Below are 19828 nucleotides of genomic sequence, written 5' to 3' on the forward strand. Positions count from 1 at the left end.
AGGGATCCCCAGTCCCTCCTGCTGGAATCCCCCCTGAATGTCCATGGCAGGAGTAATGCCTAATTCCTCCTGCCTCCACCACCCAAGTCATCCCCCGGTAGGAGGAATGGCCAGTTCCTCCTGCCAGAACACCGCCCGAGACATCAAAACCCCCCCTACCTTCCTGAGACATTCCCCAGCAGGAGGGATGCCCAGTCCCTCCTGCCTGAACTCCCCCCCCCCCTTTGGAGATACCGGCACCCCCCCCCAAAGCCCCCCCAGACCCACCAAGTACTTTATTGAGTTGACTAGCCGGAGGGATGCTTACTGCCTCTGGCCGACAGGCCTGCCTCCACTGAATGGCGGGCCTTCCCCTTCCTGGTGCATCATGAGATGCAACAGGAATGGGCCTAAGGCCCTGATTGGCCCAGGTACTTAGGCCTCTCCTATAGGAGGGGCCTTAGGCTCCTGGGCCACTTAGAATCTTAGCCCTCTCTCCCAGTGCATTTTGGGATGCGCTGGGAGTGGCCTAACATTCCTATTGGTCAGATCCCTTAGGCCACTCCCCATTGTTTTGCCTAAAGTAGATTCATTGTTAGTGCAGGTTACCAAACATACTTCTCTACCTAGTGAAGGTGGAATAATTCTAAAGGATGCATAAGACCAAGGGGGTGGATTTAGTCCTCAAAAGACAGTTTGAGGCCTTAACTCTGGGGCTGAAGGCAGCAGCAGTGGCATCCTTTGTTGCATGTGCCTGCCATACTATCCTGCGTCAGGCTCCAGCAACGGAGGAGGAAGCCTACCCCTAGTTGTTAATTTTGGAAGTGGATTAGGTAGCAAATGCTCTCTTTGATGTGTGCAGGGTCATGAGCAAAGTCTCTGTGCATTCTGTCTCCGCCCATAGAATGCTTTGAATCAGGCAATGGGCGGGAGATTCTGCTTCCAAGACTACTTTGAGTAGACTACCTTTCAAGGGCCGAATGCTCTTTGGAACTGGGTTGGATGATCTTATGGCCAGATCGTCACCTTTAGTCTTTGCCTGGCAATAGACCATATACCTCTGGGGTTACTGGTTGTGGTACATTTCATGGTTCTTGACGATTTCATCAGTACTGAGTGGGGTCCTCTGCTCAGATTGTTTCAGGGTCTTTAAGAGAAGCCTCCAACAAGTCACAATGACTCCAGGCCAGTAGCCAAACTCCCGAGAATAGGAGGGAGGTTGTCAGCTTACTGGAGGTCTTGGGTGAGGATTTGCTCAGACCGTGAGGTACTGGACATCATTTGAGAGGGCTATAAGTTGGAATTTTATCATCCTCTGCTGGACTTATTTGTGGAGTCTGGCCGAATGGCCAGAAAAAGTGATCAGGGTCTGTGCAACGGTGAAATGGCTCCTGGATATTTGAGCCATAGAATCTGTCCCAACCGAGGAATTGGGATTGGGCAGATACTTTATATATTTTATTGTGCCCAAGAAAGAAAGACTCAGATGACTGTAGGCCAATCCTGGATCTGAAATTGGTCTATGTAGAACTGAAAGTGCCCTGTTTCCAAATGGAGACCATTTGTTCCTGAGATTCTATGTGTTGGAGAGATATTTCCAATTCTTGGTGCTCCCATTCTGTCTGGCTCAGTGCCTCGCACCTTTATGAAGGTGCGGCACTGCACTTACACAAGTCAGGAATCCAGGTGTACCCAAGCTTGGATGATTGGCTGATCCAAGCCTCTTCTAAGGCCTACATCGACAAAGCAGTGGAGCAAGTTGTCCAACTGCTACAGGACCTGTGTTGGATCATCAATTTTCAGAAGAGCCATCTGGAGCCAACACAATCCCTAGAGTACTTGAGAATCCACTTTGACATGGCAGAAAGCTATGTCTTTCTTCCAGAGCCATGAAAACTGAAGCTACAATGCCAGATTTTGCAGATCCTAGCAATGCCAGCTCCTACTGCATGTGCTGGGGTCGAAGATAGCGACCATAGACGTTGTTCCTTGGGTAAAGCTCATCGACTTCCTCTTTAGGACATACTGCTGTCTTGTTGGTCTCCACAGATGGATTTCCTCCAGATGCCTCTGGCCTGGATGATGAGAGCGTGTTACAGTTTGGGTTGGTGGTTCCAACCAGAGTCATTGTCTAAAGCGGGTTCCCTTTTCCCCTTCTCTTTTTTCCCCTCCTGACTGGCTCGCCTTTTGAAGAACACCAGCCAATCAGAGTGCTGGCAGGGCGGGGTGAACGTCGGTGGCATACCAATGGAGGAGTGGTCCGCCCCGGGTGCACAGCCGGTCAGGTCTGGGTCCTCCTGCCATTCCTTTCCCCCTGTCTGCGCTCGGGGCTCGCGCCTGCCTGGTCCTGTGCCGCCACCCAAATGGTGCTGTTGGTTCTCGTGAGACTCGCAGGAGTTGACTGCACCATTCGAGCAGCAGTGCGGGACCAGGCAGACGCGCTCCGGACTCGCGTCTGGATTTAACTTCCGGCGCAGAAGGGGGAGCCAGCTGAGCTGACACCATTCGGGCAGCACAAGACCAGGCAGACGCGCTTGGGGCTCACACCTGCCTATTACCGCCACGGCAGATGGGGACTTGGGTGGCTGTCCAGCAGGGAAGGCTGCCGATGCAGCGCTGGACCGCCAGGATTGCATCAAGGTACCGGGGGTGAGGGGATGTTTAAAATATCAGGATAGCCATCTAGGGAGGGAGGGAGGGATTTTAAAAGGTACTGAGGGTGGGGAGATATTTAAAATACCAGGTTAGCCATCTAGGCAGGGAAGGAGGGATTTTAAAAAGTACAGGGGGTATGATTAAAAAAGGTACTGGGGGTACGTAGGGAGATGATTTAAGGTACTGGGGGCATGGGGGATGGTTTAGGGTACGAGAGGGGCATGGGGCCTGCCTGCCTGCCCTGTGCCCTGTCCCTGCCTAGCGGCAGTGGTTTGGGGAAGGGCAGGGAGACAGAAGGAAAGAAGGGAAACAGAAAAAAGAAAGGGGGCATGAAGAGAGAAAAAAAGAAAGGGAGGCAGGGAGAAAGAAAGGGAAGGGAGAGAGGAAGAAAAAGTTGGGGGAGGGAATGAGGTCTGGAGGAGAGGAAGCATACAGGCTGAAAGAAGGGAAGAAAGATTGGATGCACAGTCAGAAGAAGAAAGTGCAACCAGAGACTCATGAACACCAGACAACAAGATAGGAAAAATTATTTTATTTAAATTTAGTGATCAAAATGTGTCTGAATTTATATCTGCTGTCTATATTTTGCACTATGGCCTCCTATTACTAAACCGCAATAGCGGTTTTTAGCGCAGGGAGCCTATGAGTGTTGAGAGCAGCGCTGGGCATTCAGTGCAGCTCCCTGCGCTAAAAACTGCTATTGTGGTTTAGTAAAAAGGGTGGGGGGTATATTTGTCTATTTTTGTATGGTTGTTACTGAGGTGACAGAGCATAGAGTCATCTGCCTTGACCTCTTTGAAAAAACCCCGGAATAAGAATGATAATTAACATTTTCTCAGCGTACAGTGTGCTTTGTGGTTTTTTAAAAAAATTTTATTGTTGGTAGATCATTTTGACTTGGTCATTTTAAAAGTAGCTCACAAGCCCAAAAAGTGTGGGCACTCCTGGTCTAAAGGCTTTCTTCTCCGCATCTCCTCATGGGTGATCCTGACGACAGATGCCAGTTATTGAGAGAGTCATCCAGTTCAGGGCCATTTCTTGTCCTTTCAGAGGAAATGGTCCATTAAAAGTTTGGAGCAGTGAGCCATTCATTTAGCGCTTAAGGCTTAGGAGACCACCCTAGAAGGCAAGGCAGTCAGGGTCTTCTCAGAGAATGCCACAGCAGTGGCATATGTCAACAAGCAGGCAGAATACCAAGAGAACAGAGACCCAGAGAAATTGAGAACATAGGCCCAGTTGTTATTTCGATAGGCAGAGGTTCACCTTCAAGCACTATCAGCAGCACATTGTAGCGGGAGCGGACACTGTGCAGGCTGACTATCTCAGTCTGCAGACCCTGGATTTGGAAGAGTGGTCTCTCAGACGGCCTTTGACTGCATTGTACATCGATGGAGACATCTGACATTCAGTGTGATGGCATTGGCAACTAACAAGAAAGTGTCTCACTTCTTCAGTTGAAAATTTGAACCCAGAAGGAGGCTGTTATATATGTTTTCCCCGTGGCCCATGATAGGCTGGGTCATTTGAATAATAGCGACCCACCAGGGGCTGGTAATCCTAGTTTCCCCATTTTGGATGTGTCAGCTGTGGTATGCAGATCTGGTCAATCTATAGAAGGACCAATGTCTCAAACCTCAACTTCATTCAACTTTTCTGTTGCAGAGTCTGGTGGCTGTGGAAGTTCCGGATCGTTTTGGGTTTACGGCAAGGCTCTTGAGCAGGCAGTCTTAGTGTGCAAGGGCTACTCAGAGGTGATCATGGTTACCCTCCTAAGATCTAATAAATCGGTGGCTTTTGCTGCCTATTCTTAAGCTTGGAAGACTTTTCAGTACTGGTGTATTCAGCAGAATGTGGAGCCATTTCAGGCTCACTATCCATGGTCCTAGCATTACTTCAGCATCTACTACCAACTGCCAGGGCAGTCCGAAGAAATTGATGGAGAAATGACGGACGAGATTAAATGCAACTACAAAGGAGGCAACGCAGTTATCATGGGTGACTTCAACTATCTGGGGATAGACTGGAACCTAGGCACTTTCACCTGCGCTAGAGAGGCCAAGTTCCTGGATGTTATAGGTGATTGCTTCTTGGAACAACTTGTCAAGGAAAATGCAAGAAGAAATGCAATACTGGACTTAATTCTAAACAGACTGCGAGGACTGGCACAAGATGTAGAAGTAGAAGGGACACTGAGAAACAGCGATCACAACATGATCCGCTTTGACCTGGATGCAGAGGCGAAATATCAGTCCAGAACGACGGCCATGGCACTGAACTTCCGAAAAGGGAATTACGAAGGGATGAGACTCGTGGGGAAGAAGATTAAGAAGAGGATAAGCACTGTAAAAACGCTAGAGCAAGCTTGGTCCCTTTTTAAGGACACAGTCACCGACGCGCAAAATCTACATATACCTCATATCAACAAAGGATCCAAGAGGAAAAAGAACAAAGAACCGGCGTGGCTCACTGTAGAGGTGAAGGAAGCGATCAGAGCCAAGAAAACTTCATTTAAGGAATGGAAAAGGTCAAAAATGAACGAAATCTGGAATAAGCACAAACATCAATGCAGGTGCCATAAGGCAATAAAAGAGGCCAAAAGAGACTACGAGGAAAAAATAGGTGAAAACCTCAAGCCGTTCTTTCGATACATTAAGGGGAACGACCCACAAAGGAAGCAGTGGAGCCATTGGATGACCATGGAATAAAGGGAGTGCTAAAGGAAGATAAAGAAATTGCCGACAAACTGAACACATTTTTTGCGTCTGGGAAAGGAAATGAAGACAAGAAAATACCAGGATCTAAATTGCATATATACTAATGCAAGGAGCCTAAGAAACAAAATGGGGAAATTAGAAGCCATGGCCAATGTAGAGGACATAGACATCATTGGAGTCTCTGAAACATGGTGGAATGAAGAAAACAAATGGGATACAGCACTGCCGGGGTACAAGCTTTATTGCCAGGACAGGTCAGGACAGAAAGGAGGTGGAATAGCCCTATACATAAAAGAAAGCATACAATCGACAAAAATGGACACAGCAGAGACGACCAACAAGCTGGAATCGCTATGGGTTAAAATACCGGGATGGAAAGGGCCTGAAATAAAGATGGGCCTATACTATCGTCCACCTGGGCAAACTGGAGATATCGATGAAGAAATGGAAGCCGAGATGAAGCGAGAATGCAAAAGCGGTAACACGGTTATTATGGAAGACTTCAACTACCCTGGGATAGACTGGAGTCTTGGAAGCTCAAAATGTGCTAGGGAGACAGAATTCCTGGAGGCTATACAAGATTATTTCATGGAGCAGCTTGTTAAAGAACCAATGAGAGGAAATGCCACTCTGGATCTAATCCTAAATGGGTTAAGGGGACCTGCAAAGGAAGTAGAGGTAGTGGGACCGTTGGGAAACAGCGATCATAACATGATCAAGTTCAAGGTTGAGGTAGGAATACCGAAAGGAAAGAGAACTGTAGTGTCAACTTTCAACTTCAGGAAAGGAAACTACGAAGCAATGAGGGAAATGGTAAGGAAGAAACTTAGGAACACTTCCAAAAAATGGCAAACGGTAGAACATGCTTGGTCTTTTCTCAAGAACACGGTGAGTGAGGCGCAAAATCTGTATATCCCCAGATTCAGAAAGGGGTGCAAAAAGAGTCAAACAAAAGATCCAGCGTGGATAACTAAAATAGTGAAGGAAGCGATAGGCAATAAGAAAAATTCATTCAGGAAATGGAAAAAGGACAAAACTGAGGGGAACTGGAAAGAGCACAGGAAGTATCAAAAAGAATGTCACCGAGTGGTTCGAAAAGCCAAAAGAGAGTATGAAGAGAGGCTAGCCAGGGAAGCATGAAATTTCAAACCGTTCTTTAGATATGTTAAAGGGAAGCAACCGGTTAGGGAAGAGGTGGGACCGCTGGACGACGGAGACAGGAAGGGAGTGGTGAAGGAGGAGAAAGAAGTGGCAGAAAGACTTAACATGTTCTTTTCGTCTGTATTCACAAACGAATAATACATCCAATATACCGGAACCTGAGCAATTCTTCAATGGAAATCAAGCAGAAAAATTAACATCCATGGAAGTGAGCCTTGAAGATGTACGCAGGCAGATAGAAAAACTAAAAACTGACAAATCCCCAGGTCCGGACGGAATCCATCCAAGGGTTCTGAAGGAATTAAAGGAGGAGATAGCAGAACTATTGCAGCAAATTTGCAATCTATCCCTGAAAACAGGCATGATCCCGGAGGACTGGAAGATAGCCAACGTTACGCCAATCTTTAAAAAGGGATCAAGAGGTGACCTGGGAAACTACAGACCGGTGAGTCTGACCTCGGTTCAGGGGAAAATGGCAGAAGCACTGATAAAAGAAAACATCGATGAACATTTTGAAAGAAACGAACTTCTGATAACCAGCCAACATGGTTTCTGCAAGGGGAGATCGTGCCTTATGAACTTATTGCACTTCTTCGAAGGAATTAACAAACGGATGGATAAAGGAGACCTCATAGACATCATATATCTAAATTTCCAAAAAGCCTTTGACAAGGTGCCCCATGAACACCTACTCTGGAAACTGAAGAACCATGGGGTGGAAGGAGACGTACATAGATGGATCAGAAACTGGTTGGCGGGTAGGAAACAGAGGGTAGGAGTGAAAGGCCACTACTCGGACTGGAGGAGGGTCACGAGTGGGGTCCCGCAGGGCTCGGTGCTCGGGCCGCTGCTCTTTAATATATTCATAAATGATCTAGAAACAGGGACGAAGTGCGAAATAATAAAATTTGCAGACGACACCAAACTATTTAGTGGAGCTCGGACTGAAGAAGACTGCGAAGAATTGCAAAGGGACTTGAACAAACTAGGGGAATGGGCAATGAGATGGCAGATGAAGTTCAACGTTGACAAATGTAAAGTATTACATGTGGGAAACAGAAACCCTAGGTACAACTATACGATGGGAGGGATGTTATTAAATGAGAGTACCCAAGAAAGGGACTTGGTGGTAATGGTGGACATGACAAAGAAGCTGACTGCACAGTGCACAGCAGCTGCTAAGAAGGCAGACAGAATGCTAGGCATAATCAAGAAGGATATTACAACCAGAAGGAAAGAAGTTATCCTGCCATTGTATCGGGCAATGGTGCGTCCGCATCTGGAGTACTGCATCCGATATTGGTCGCCGTACCTTAAGAAGGACATGGCGTTACTCAAGAAGGTTCAGAGGAGAGTGACGCATCTGATAAAGGGGATGGAAAACCTTTCATACGCTGAGAGATTGGAGAAACTGGATCTCTTTTCCCTGTAGAAGAGGAGACTTAGAGGGGATATGATAGAGACTTACAAGATCATGAAGGGCATAGAGAGAGTAGAGAGGGGCAGATTCTTCAAACTTTCAGAAAATAAAAGAACAAGAGGGCATTCAGAAAAGTTGAAAGGGAACAGATTCAAAACGAATGCTAGGAAGTTCTTTACCCAACGTGTGGTGGACACCTGGAATGCGCTTCCAGAGAGCTTAATAGGGCAGAGTACGGTACTGGGGTTCAAGAAAGGATTGGACAATTTCCTGCTGGAAAAGGGGATAGAGGTGTATAGGTAGAGGATTACTGCACAGGTCTGACCCAGCAGAGGCATTGCTTATGTTCTTATTTACCGAAGAGGATATACGCAGCATACTGGAATCCATCAGGCTCTATGCTGGAAACAAAGATGGGAAACTGAGAGGGCTGACGGTCAGTCTAGAAGAGGTATACAGGCAGATTGATAGGCGAAAGAGCAATACATTCCCGAGACCGGATGGCATCCATCCGAGGGTCGTCAAGACGCTGAAAGGAACTATAGTTGAACTGCTTCAACTAATAGCCAACTTGTCGATCAAATCGGGAAAGATTCCGGAAGACTAGAAGGTGGTGAATGTTGCGCCGATCTTCAAAACGGGTTCGAGGGGAGATTCGGTAAACAACAGACCATCGAGTCTGACCTCGGTACCGGGAAAGATGGTAGAGGTGCTGATAAAGGACGGTATCATTGATCACCTTGACGGACACAGTCTAATGAGGACCAGTCAGCACGGTTTCAGCAAAGGCAGTTATCCCAGGACAAGCAGGCAGCATATTCCCACATATGGGTGACGTCACCGACGGAGCCCCGCAGCGGACAGCCTCGAAAGCAAACTTGCTTGAAGATCTCGAACTTTCGAGTGCTGCACCGCGCCTGCGCGCGTGCCTTCCCGCCCGAACCAGGGGGCGCATCTCCTGAGAGGATCCTCAGTTCGTTTATTTCCGCGGAGACAAGAAGACACGCTTTCTTTCTCTGCAGCATTGCCTTCTCATCACCGCGGCTGTTTCTTTTAATTTAAAGTCGGTCGCTGTGTTACTTTTATCTTCTTTTATTTTTCGTGTTAAAAAAAAAAAAAAAAAAAAGTATATTCTTTTTTCCCTTTCAGTTCGGCCGTCGAGCTTTGGGCCTAGGCTTAGGCTCCTTCGTTCGACACGGACTTTATTTTTTCCATGTCCCGGCCTCTTACCGGGTTTAAACGTTGTCGACAGTGTAATCGGGTGATTTCGGTCACCGATCCCCACTGCCGTTGTTTACAGTGCCTGGGTTCCTCTCATTCCCCAGAAGATTGTCATCGCTGCTTTACCCTCACTCCACGAGCTTTTCGGCGGCGTTGTGCTCAATTTTTTCAACTTTTCGGTATGGAGCAATCTTCGGAGCCGGCCTCGACCGTGGCGGCTGCACCGGTCTCGAAGGCCTCGACTCCGACGACCTCGACACCTGTGGTCTCGAAGGCCTCGACCCAGACTCCGGCTGGAGTTTCGGTCTCGAAGGCCTCGACCTCTTCTACTTCGGTTGCCTCGAAGACGACGTCTTCCACGAAGCCTTCTACGGGGGGTAAGTCTCCGAGTTCCCTTTCAGGTGCCGTATCCAAGAAGCCACCAGAGTCCTCGGCACGACCACTTTCAAAGCGTACCTCCAAGATAAGGGAATACTCACCTTTGAGGTCGCCCTCTTCGGAGCGTACTGCTGCACATACGAGGTCAGAACCTTCTGTCTCGGTGCCGATGCTGGAGGACATGTTAAAATCTATCCTCACCACTCAGATTAATTCTTTGGTGGCTCAGCTGGTCCCGTCCTCGACCTTGCCTCGGGCTGACCAGCCTGTCACTCAACCGGAGCTTCCAGTCTCCCGAAGCCGATCCCAGACACCGAAAAACATTTCTTCATCGGAGTCGTCCCCGGGCTCACCTCCTCCGAAGCATCGGTCGAAGCATTCCAGACATGGGGCCTCCAAGCTTCGGAGGGAGTCTTCGACGTTGGATACTGAGGCTTCTTTGTCTCGTTCTTCGAAGGCGAAGCAGGGTTCTCACCATCGAGCCTCCACTCGAAGCCCTTCTCGATCCAGAACCCCATCGAAGCCAGTTCGTCGAGACAGTTCTCCACACACCTCGACTCATTCTATACCACGTACACCGGGTACTTCTCCATCCAGGAGTCTGAAGAGGAAACATTCTCTTACTCCACTTCACAGTACAGCTTCTTCTCCTACTGTGCGTATGGAATCGGACATTTCCACATACTCTAGAGAAAATTCTCCATCCTACTCAGTACAACATAAATCTCGCAGTGGCTCTCCTGAAGAATCATCTGATCCAAAATCAGTTTCTTTTGCCAAATTTATTTTTGATATGGGTCAAGCTCTCAAACTAGACCTTCATTCAGACTCTAAATATACTCCTGAGTACTTGGCGGATATGGAGCTTCCCCATCCTCCTAAAGAGTCACTCAGATTGCCTATGACTCCTGTTCTCCAGCAGACCTTCACTCGCAATATGGAGACTCCTTATTCTATCACTGCCATCCCATCTAAATTGGAATCTCGTTACAGAACGGTTCCATCTAAAGGATATGAAAAGTCTCAACTTTCTCATCAATCTCTGGTGGTAGAGTCATCATTGAAGAAAGCACATCCCTCCAAAATTTATGCTTCAGTTCCTCCTGGTAGGGAAGGCCGTACCATGGATAAATTTGGTCGACGTTTATACCAGAATTCTATGATGGCAAATAGAGTTCTGAATTATAATTACATTTTTACGTCCTATTTCAATCATTTTTTAAAGATTTTGTCTTCCTTTTACCCGGATGTCTCCACCAATCGTCTATCAGAATTTAAGAATATCCTTAAGACTCTTTCTCAATTGAGACTATTCATGCTACAAGCTTCCTATGATGCCTTTGAACTCTCGTCTAGAGTCTCGGCATTTGCAGTAGCCATGCGTAGATTAGCATGGTTAAGGATAGTGGACATGGATCCTAACCTTCAGGATAGATTGGCTAATCTTCCTTGTCAAGGAAATGAATTATTCGATGACTCTATTGAAGCAGCTACAAAGCGTCTTTCAGAACATGAGCGCTCTTTTGCTTCCCTCATCCGTCCAAAACCTAAACCTACACCAACTAGAGGTTTCAAACAAACTCCACGTCGCTATCCACAGAAAACAACTCCTGCTTTTTCTAGACCTCCTGCTCGTCGGCCTCCTCCACAACAACGACAACAAAAGTCACAGACCCCTGCTAACACTAAGCCTGCTCAGTCTTTTTGACAATCTCAACTTGAGCATTCAAATTTCTCTGTTTCCAAATTCTCCCCTCCCCATAGGGGGTCGCCTATCCAATTTTTATCATCAATGGGAGCTCATAACATCAGATCTCTGGGTACTTACCATTATCAGAGAGGGATACTCTCTTCGACTCCTTCAGGTGCCTCCAGATCGCCATCCAAGAGTGTGTCTTTCAAATCAGTCGCATCTTCCTCTTCTTCTTCAAGAAGCTCGGGCTCTTCTTCTCCTGCGAGCTGTGGAGGAAGTTCCTCTCTCCCAAAGGAACTCGGGATTCTACTCCCGTTATTTTCTAGTTCCCAAAAAGACGGGGGATTTGCGACCGATCTTGGATCTCAGAGCTCTCAACAAATTTCTAGTCAAAGAGAAATTTCGAATGCTCACTCTGCCAACTCTATATTCCTTGATGGATCATGGGGATTGGATGTGCTCCCTCGATCTCAAAGAGGCCTATACTCATATCCCCATTCATCCAGCTTTTCGCAAGTACCTCAGATTCCAAGTAGGAAATCTTCATCTTCAGTACAAAGTTCTCCCCTTCGGACTGGCTTCTTCTCCCAGAGTTTTCACAAAATGCCTTGTGGTTGTTGCTGCAGCTCTTCGCAACCAGGGTCTTCAAGTATTTCCATACCTAGACGATTGGCTCATCAAGGCTCCCTCTCTTTCAGGGGTTATTGTAGCGACCCAACAGACTATTCTCTTTCTTCAAAGTCTGGGATTTCACATCAATTTTCCCAAATCTCAACTGATTCCTTCTCAGTCTCTCCAGTTCATAGGAGCAACTCTGGACACTATCAAACTGAGAGCATACCTTCCACAACCACGTCAGGATGCACTCCTTCAAATTTCTCAACAATTCTTCCAACTTTCCACTGTTCCAGCACGGAAAATGATGGTTCTGCTCGGTCACATGGCCTCTACAGTTCATGTAGTTCCTTTTGCCAGGCTTCATCTTCGCATTCCTCAATGGACACTGGCATCTCAATGGCAACAATCAGTGGATCCACCAACTCGACTAATTTCCATCACTCCTTCATTAAAGAAGTCTCTCCGTTGGTGGATGCTCTCTTTGAATCTTTCAAGAGGTTTAATGTTTTACCCTCTTCCTCATCAGAAAGTCCTCACAACCGACTCGTCAATGTATGCCTGGGGAGCCCATGTGGACGGTCTTTGCACTCAAGGGCTCTGGACTCAAGCAGACCGGAGGTGTCCTATAAATCTGTTGGAACTCAGAGCGATATTCTATGCTCTCAAAGCTTTTCAGCATCTTCTTCACGACATGGTGATTTTAGTACGTACCGACAACCAAGTAGCCATGTATTATGTCAACAAACAGGGAGGGACGGGATCTCACTCCCTCTGTCAAGAGGCTCTGAAATTGTGGCAATGGGCGATTCTCCACAACATCTTCCTCAGAGCAGTTTACATTCAGGGTCAACACAACTGTTTGGCGGACAAATTGAGTCGTCTTCTACAACCTCACGAATGGACACTCAATTCTCCTACTCTTCGCCAAATTTTTACTCGTTGGGGGACTCCACAGATAGATCTGTTTGCGTCACCTCTCAACTTCAAACTGCCTCAATTTTGCTCCCGCATCTATACTCCTCAACGTCTAGAAGCGGATGCGTTTCTACTGGACTGGAGGAATCAGTTCCTTTATGCTTTTCCTCCGTTTCCTCTGATTCTCAAGACTCTAGTCAAGTTGAAATCAGACCGGGCCACCATGATTCTGATAGCTCCTCGGTGGCCCAGGCAACCTTGGTTCTCCCTTCTACTTCAACTCAGCACCAGGGAGCCTCTACTTCTTCCAATATTTCCTTCTCTACTCACGCAGAATCAAGGGTCTTTGCTTCATCCCAATCTACAGTCTCTACATTTGACAGCTTGGTACCTTTCTCTGTAACAGACTTTTCTCAATTCTCTCCGTCTGTACAAGATGTTTTACTTGCTTCCAGAAAACCATCCACTAGGCAATGTTATGGTCAAAAGTGGACAAGATTTTCTGCTTGGTGTTCTACACATAATTTACCACCCAGATCTGCTTCATTGACATCAGTTCTGGACTATTTACTTCATTTATCACAATCTGGACTTCAGACTACATCTATCCGAATCCATCTTAGTGCTATAGCTGCTTTTCATCAGCCTTTGGAGGGCAAATCCCTTTCTGCACATCCTATGATTTCTCGTTTTATGAAAGGACTTCTCAATCTACATCCTCCTCTTAAACCACCTCCTGTGGTTTGGGATCTCAATGTTGTTTTAGCTCAACTTATGAAATCTCCTTTTGAACCACTTGACAAAGCTCATCTCAAGTATCTCACTTGGAAAGCTGTGTTCCTGATTGCTCTCACTTCTGCTCGTCGTGTCAGTGAGTTACAAGCGTTAGTGGCTGATCCACCTTTCACAGTTTTTCACCATGACAAGGTTGTTCTCCGTACTCATCCTAAATTCTTGCCTAAAGTCGTTTCAGAATTTCACATCAATCAGTCTATTGTTCTACCTGTATTTTTTCCAAAGCCTCACTCTCACCCAGGAGAGGCGGCTCTTCATACCTTGGACTGTAAACGTGCTTTGGCTTTCTACCTGCAACGCACTCAGATTCACAGAACGTCTCCTCAACTTTTCATATCCTTTGATCCAAACAAGTTGGGTCGTCCTATATCGAAGCGTACCATCTCCAACTGGATGGCTGCTTGCATTTCTTTTTGTTATGCTCAGGCTGGTCTTCCTCTACAAGGTCGAGTGACGGGCCATAAAGTTAGAGCTATGGCGGCATCTGTAGCTTTCCTCCGATCAACTCCTATTGAGGAAATCTGTAAGGCTGCCACTTGGTCCTCGGTTCATACTTTCACCTCTCATTATTGTCTGGATACTTTATCCAGGAGGGATGGCCATTTTGGCCAATCTGTTTTGCAAAATCTTTTTTCGTAAATTGCCAACTTCCCTCCATCCCTTTTTACTTAGCTTGGAGGTCACCCATATGTGGGAATATGCTGCCTGCTTGTCCTGGGATAAAGCACAGTTACTTACCGTAACAGTTGTTATCCAGGGACAGCAGGCAGATATTCCCACAACCCTCCCACCTCCCCTGGTTGGCTTCTTGGCTAGGTATCTGAACTGAGGATCCTCTCAGGAGATGCGCCCCCTGGTTCGGGCGGGAAGGCACGCGCGCAGGCGCGGTGCAGCACTCGAAAGTTCGAGATCTTCAAGCAAGTTTGCTTTCGAGGCTGTCCGCTGCGGGGCTCCGTCGGTGACGTCACCCATATGTGGGAATATCTGCCTGCTGTCCCTGGATAACAACTGTTACGGTAAGTAACTGTGCTATCTTGTCTGATGAACTTGCTGCACTTCTTCAAGGGAGTAAACAAGTTGGTAGATAAGAGCGACCCGGTTGACATTGTATATCTGGATTTTCAGAAGGCGTTCGACAAGGTTCCGCATGAACGACTACTTCGGAAAATTGTGAGTTATGGAATCAAGGGATACGTGGATTAAAAACTAGCTGGAGCATAGGAAACAGAGAGTGGGGGGTAAATGGACAATACTCGGACTGGAAGAGAGTCACCAGTGAGGTGCTGCAGGCTTGGTGCTTGGACCTGTGCTCTTCAACATCTTTATAAACGTTGTAGAAATTGGTACAACCAGTGAGGTGATTACATTTGCGGACAATACGAAGTTATTCAGAGTAGTGAAGAGACAGGGGGATTGTGAAGATCTGCAACGTGACATAATCAAGCTTGAGAAATGGGCATCGACATGGCAAATGAGGTTCAACGTAGATAAGTGTAAAGTGATGCATGTCAGTAACAAAAATCTCATGCACGAGTACAGGATGTCCGGGGCAGTACTTGGAGACACCTCCCAGGAAGGAGTCTTGGGAGTTCTGATCGACAAGTCGATGAAGCCGTCTGCACAATGTGCGGTGGCGGTGAAAAGGGTGAACAGAATGCTTGGAATGATTAAAAAGGGGATCACAAACAGATCGGAGAGGGTTGTCATGCTGCTGTAACAGGCCATGGTGCACCCTCACCTCGAGTACTGCGTCCACCACTGGTCGCTGTACATGAAGAAGGACACGTACTACTCAAAAGGGTCCAGAGAAGAGTGACTAAGAGAAGAGTGACTAAAATGGTTAAGGGGCTGGAGGAGTTGCCGTACAGTGAGAGATTGGAGAAGCTGGGCCTCTTCTCCCTTGAAAAGAGGAGACTGAGAGGGGACTTGAGCGAAACGTTCAAAATACTGAAGGGAATAGACTTAGTAGATAAAGACAGACTGTTCACCCTCTCCAAGGTAGGGCGAACGAGAGGGCATTCTCTAAAGTTGTAAGGTGATAGATTATGTACAACCGTAAGGAAATTCTTCTTCACTCAGAGAGTGGTGGAAAACTGGAACGCTCTTCCGGAGTCTATAATAAGGGAAAACATCCTCCAGGGTTTCAAGACAAAGTTGGACAAGTTCCTGCTAAACAGGAATGTATGCAGGTGAGGCTGGACTCATTTAGAGCACTGGTCTTTGACCTGAGGGCTTCTGCATGAGCAGACTGCTGGGCAGAATGGACCACTGGTCTGACCCAGCAGCGGCAATTCTTATGTTCTTATGGACTCAAGAAGGGCCTGGCAGCCTGAAGAGTGGTGAATACTTGGAAGGTCTCCACAGTGTCCAGAGATTTGCTTCTCGAGAGGAGAGGATTGGAAAAAAAAAAAAGTTTCTGCAATTGGGAGTCTGCGGGAAACAAAGAAATGTTAGTGCTGGTTTCAATCAGGTAAGTGGCTTGTGGGGTTCCACCTTATTTTCTATGTTTTTATGTTTCTATTGCCAATGGTTTTTCTTTAACTTGGCAGACTTGGCTTTATTGGGCAGTTTCCTGTACCCCACATCTTTCTTTTTCCTGTTGTAGTGGTTGTCAACTGCTTTGATACAAAATGAGGAGCAATGGCTTAGTGCAGAAATGTAGATGATGTCTTCTATACAAACTTGTGAGTAGAGGTGAATAACCACTGATTCAAGACTCATGCCTTTTTACTAGAACCTAATATTCCCATAGAACAAGACAATTTATTTGCAGTTTATACATAAAACAAATCACTAAAGATTTTTCCATTTTGTTTTTGTTTTGTTTTATCTTACTAGACTAATGAAAATGACCTCAGGAAGTTTTTTGCCCAGTATGGGAATGTGAAGGAAGTGAAGATAGTAAATGACAGAGCTGGAGTATCGAAAGGGTTAGTATAGTAGAAATATATATATAATGTGGAGCATAAGGAAATATTAATCCACTCTGTGCGGTTTTGAATCAATAATTTCTGGTATATTTTATTCAATACTTGTGGTTGATTTGGTGTATATAGTTCATTTACTATTCTATGTATAGCTTATAGAAGTGTTTTATAGGGTTCCTTAACTAAAGCGCGCAGGTCAATGGTGCACCGACAATGGTGCGCTGACACGTTCGTGCAGGATGATTGTGCGCCACCGTTTCCAGCACTTTTACAGCTTACTAGGAATGTTTTGAGGAGGTGGAACCCCCCCCCCCAGTACACTTGTAAGTGGTCGCACTCCCTTTCGGGGGGGGGGGGGTATCAGAGGGGGAATCCCTCCCAATACACTGAAACCTCCGTTCTCTCGCTGTTTGGGAGTTCTCAGTGTATGGGGTGGTTCCCCTCCAGCGGGAGTGCGAGCCGTAAAAGCGCTGTAAATGGTGGCGCACAATCGTCCTGTGCACAGGTATTGGCGCGTGATTGACGTGCCACCATTTTATAGTCCAGATAGAACCTCCAAGCCATCCAAAAAAAGAAATAAAAAGTCTAAATCTACTGCTGCTCTTGATTCTATCCACATACAGTTACATTGACCCTGCACAATGCCATACTACAGGCACAAGATATTTTATCCAAAATCCCTGGGACAAAGCATATTTTGGATTTTGGAATGGTAATGTTAATTAAGAAAAAAACAGACCATGAGGGCCAAATTCTTTAAACGGCATCCCGATTGTAGGTGATGGTAGGCGTCCTTTCGCTGTCTAACCAGCCAATCGGGACACATGTTTTCTTAAAAAAACAACCTGAGGCAGGCCGCCTAAATCTGTCGCGGGTGCAGGGAGACGTTTCCCTAGGGCTGCAATAGGCGCCTGAAATGTAGGCCAGGAAAATGCTGGCCTACATTTCAAATAGATGCAGCCGCTAAACTGATCGCTTCATGGAAATCTCCCTGCTAAGATCAGCTGAGCAGCCATGGCAGGGAACCCCTAAATCCTACCGCAAACCGACTGGCAGAAGGGATGCCCACTGTAACCCACCGCCACCCCCGAAACCCCCCCATTGTCTGCGGCAGGAGATTATTCCAGAGCCTATCACCTCTTAACTTCATCCTATGCCCTCTCATTGCAAAGTTTCCTTTTCAAATTAAAGAGACTCGATTCATGCGCATTTACAGTACGTAGGTATTTAAACGTGTCTATCATATCTCCCTTCTCCTGCCTTTCCTCCAAAGCATACAGATTGAGATCTTTAAGTCTGTCCCCATACGCCTTATGATGAAGACCACATACCAATTTAGTAGCTGACTATCCTTTTTATATCTTTTTGAAGGTGCGGCCTCCAGAATTGTACACAATATTCTAAATGAGGTCTCACCAAAGTCTTATACGGGGGCATCAATACCTCCTTTTTCCTACTAGCCATTAGTGCTGCCCGATTCACGATTCGAATCGGTTCACCAATTCACTTCGGGTGAATCGATTTGAATTGATTCAAAACAAAAAAAATCGGCTTCCCGATTCGGCTGACCCTCCCCCTTGGCCCCCTAAAGCAGGAGCGGCAGCGCTGCTCTTGCTGACCGGCTGCTGCCGCACCTGTTTTAGAGGGCGAGGGGAGATGGTCAGTCGGGAAGTGCTGCTGTCGGCTTCCCCCAGCGTCCGGTTTCCACCCCCCCTGGCCTCCCCACACTGTTTACCTTTGACGAACATCCTGCAAACAAGATCGCGGTGCTAGCGATCTTTGTACTGCTTTGGAGCTGTATCCTCCGCTGCGATCCTGCTTCTGACATCAGAGGAGGGGCAGGACCGCGGCAGAGGAAACAGCTCCGAAGCAATACAAAGATCGCTAGCACCGCAATCTTGTTTGCAGGCTGTTCCTCGAAGGTAAACAGTGCAGGTAGGCCAGGGGGGAAGCCGGACACCAGTGGAAGGCCAGGGGTAAACACGCAGGCCTTCCGGGGGGGGGAGTGAGCAGTCCTTCAGGGTGGGGGTTGGGACAGGCCTTCAGGGGGGACAGGCAGGCAGGCCTTCAGGGGTGGGATGCAGGCCTTTAAGGGGGGACAAGCCTTCAAGGGGCGGGGCAAGCCTTCAAGGGGGGAGGCATGCCTTCAAAAGGGGGGACAATGGGTAATTTCCATCTACCAGCCAGGATTACTTTGTAGGAATCCTCGAATTTGAGACACTTAAACCTCTCCCCCTCATACCTCAACACTGTCACTGGTTCTGTAAACATCAGCCTTTCTTCCTACAAGCCAGGCTGTAGGAGCTTGTCTTTTCTTCTCATGTTTTATTTTGTGTAATTTCAGTCTTTGCGTTTGCAATTTTTGCCCTCATGCTGCGGAGGTTCCCTGTGGGGACAGCTTCAACTGCAGGAGATTGCAGACCTTTGGGAAAAGTCTTTTTCTGGAGGGTTCCCTGCTTGGCAGTAAAACCTCTGGACAACCATCAGATCAGATCAGGGCTCATGGACCATTCCCTAGGGAGCTAGGTCACCCCAGGTTCGTCTGCTAGTGGATCGAGCGCAGGCTGCATGGTTCCTGGGATCAGAGCCAGACTGTGGCATGCTGCATGGCATGTCTGAGGGTGGCGGACATCACCAGCCATGGAAGTCAGGCTGGCGGAGCAGTCAGAAGATTCAAAGTTCAGCTTTCCAGCAAGTTGAGGCAGAGGACCTCCCTGTGAGCTGTTTTAGCTCCATCTGCAGTATTTCCCCATCAACTAACAGCTTGAATCAGAGATTTTGGGGGATCTTTCAAAAGAGGTTTTAAAGTGGTTTCCCTGCATGCCTCTACAATCCTAAAATCTCTGTTTTTGAGGGTTCTCTGTGGTTTTCTTGGGCTCTTTTTAGTCAAAATAGGCCTTCAGTGATCATCTTGGATTTTTCCAGATTTGATTTTAAAGTTATTTTTTAATACTTGCCAGCTTCATTTTTGAAAGAAAACCACATAGATAACCTTCCCATGGCAGGATGTCATGGATTCATGCCTCATTTTGTTGTGGATGGCTGTTGGATACGCAGCCATATTCCATGTGCACTGTAGCCCGCGAGGGATGAGAAACTTGCTTGGATTCGGTGCCTTCAACCTCCATGGAGGGTCTTCTAGCACCTTCTGACTCCTTTGAAAATGGTGTCGGGGGGCCTTGATGAATGCCGAAATGCAAGCGTGTCTCAGGGGATAAACCTGGTATATCCTCCAAACAATCTCCAACTGGATTGCAGGAGTTGGTTCCCGCCACAGAGGATGGGTTTTTCCCAGATTTTGTTGATATGTTTATCAGGCATAATGGGGGAGGGGGAAACCCTGTCTACAGCA

General features: G+C 47.1%; 1 protein-coding gene across 1 annotated transcript in view; it reads left to right on the forward strand.

Annotated features, from left to right (window-relative positions):
- Positions 1-19828, forward strand: part of BOLL (boule homolog, RNA binding protein) — a 566072-nt gene that overhangs the window by 90720 nt on the left and 455524 nt on the right. Inside the window, exon 3 of the mRNA XM_033945221.1 lies at positions 16388-16479. Coding sequence (XP_033801112.1) covers positions 16388-16479 — 92 coding nt within the window. The remainder of the gene's footprint in view (positions 1-16387; positions 16480-19828) is intronic.

This window comes from Geotrypetes seraphini, chromosome 5 (assembly GCF_902459505.1).
Source record: "Geotrypetes seraphini chromosome 5, aGeoSer1.1, whole genome shotgun sequence".
Taxonomy (NCBI): Eukaryota; Metazoa; Chordata; class Amphibia; order Gymnophiona; family Dermophiidae; genus Geotrypetes; species Geotrypetes seraphini.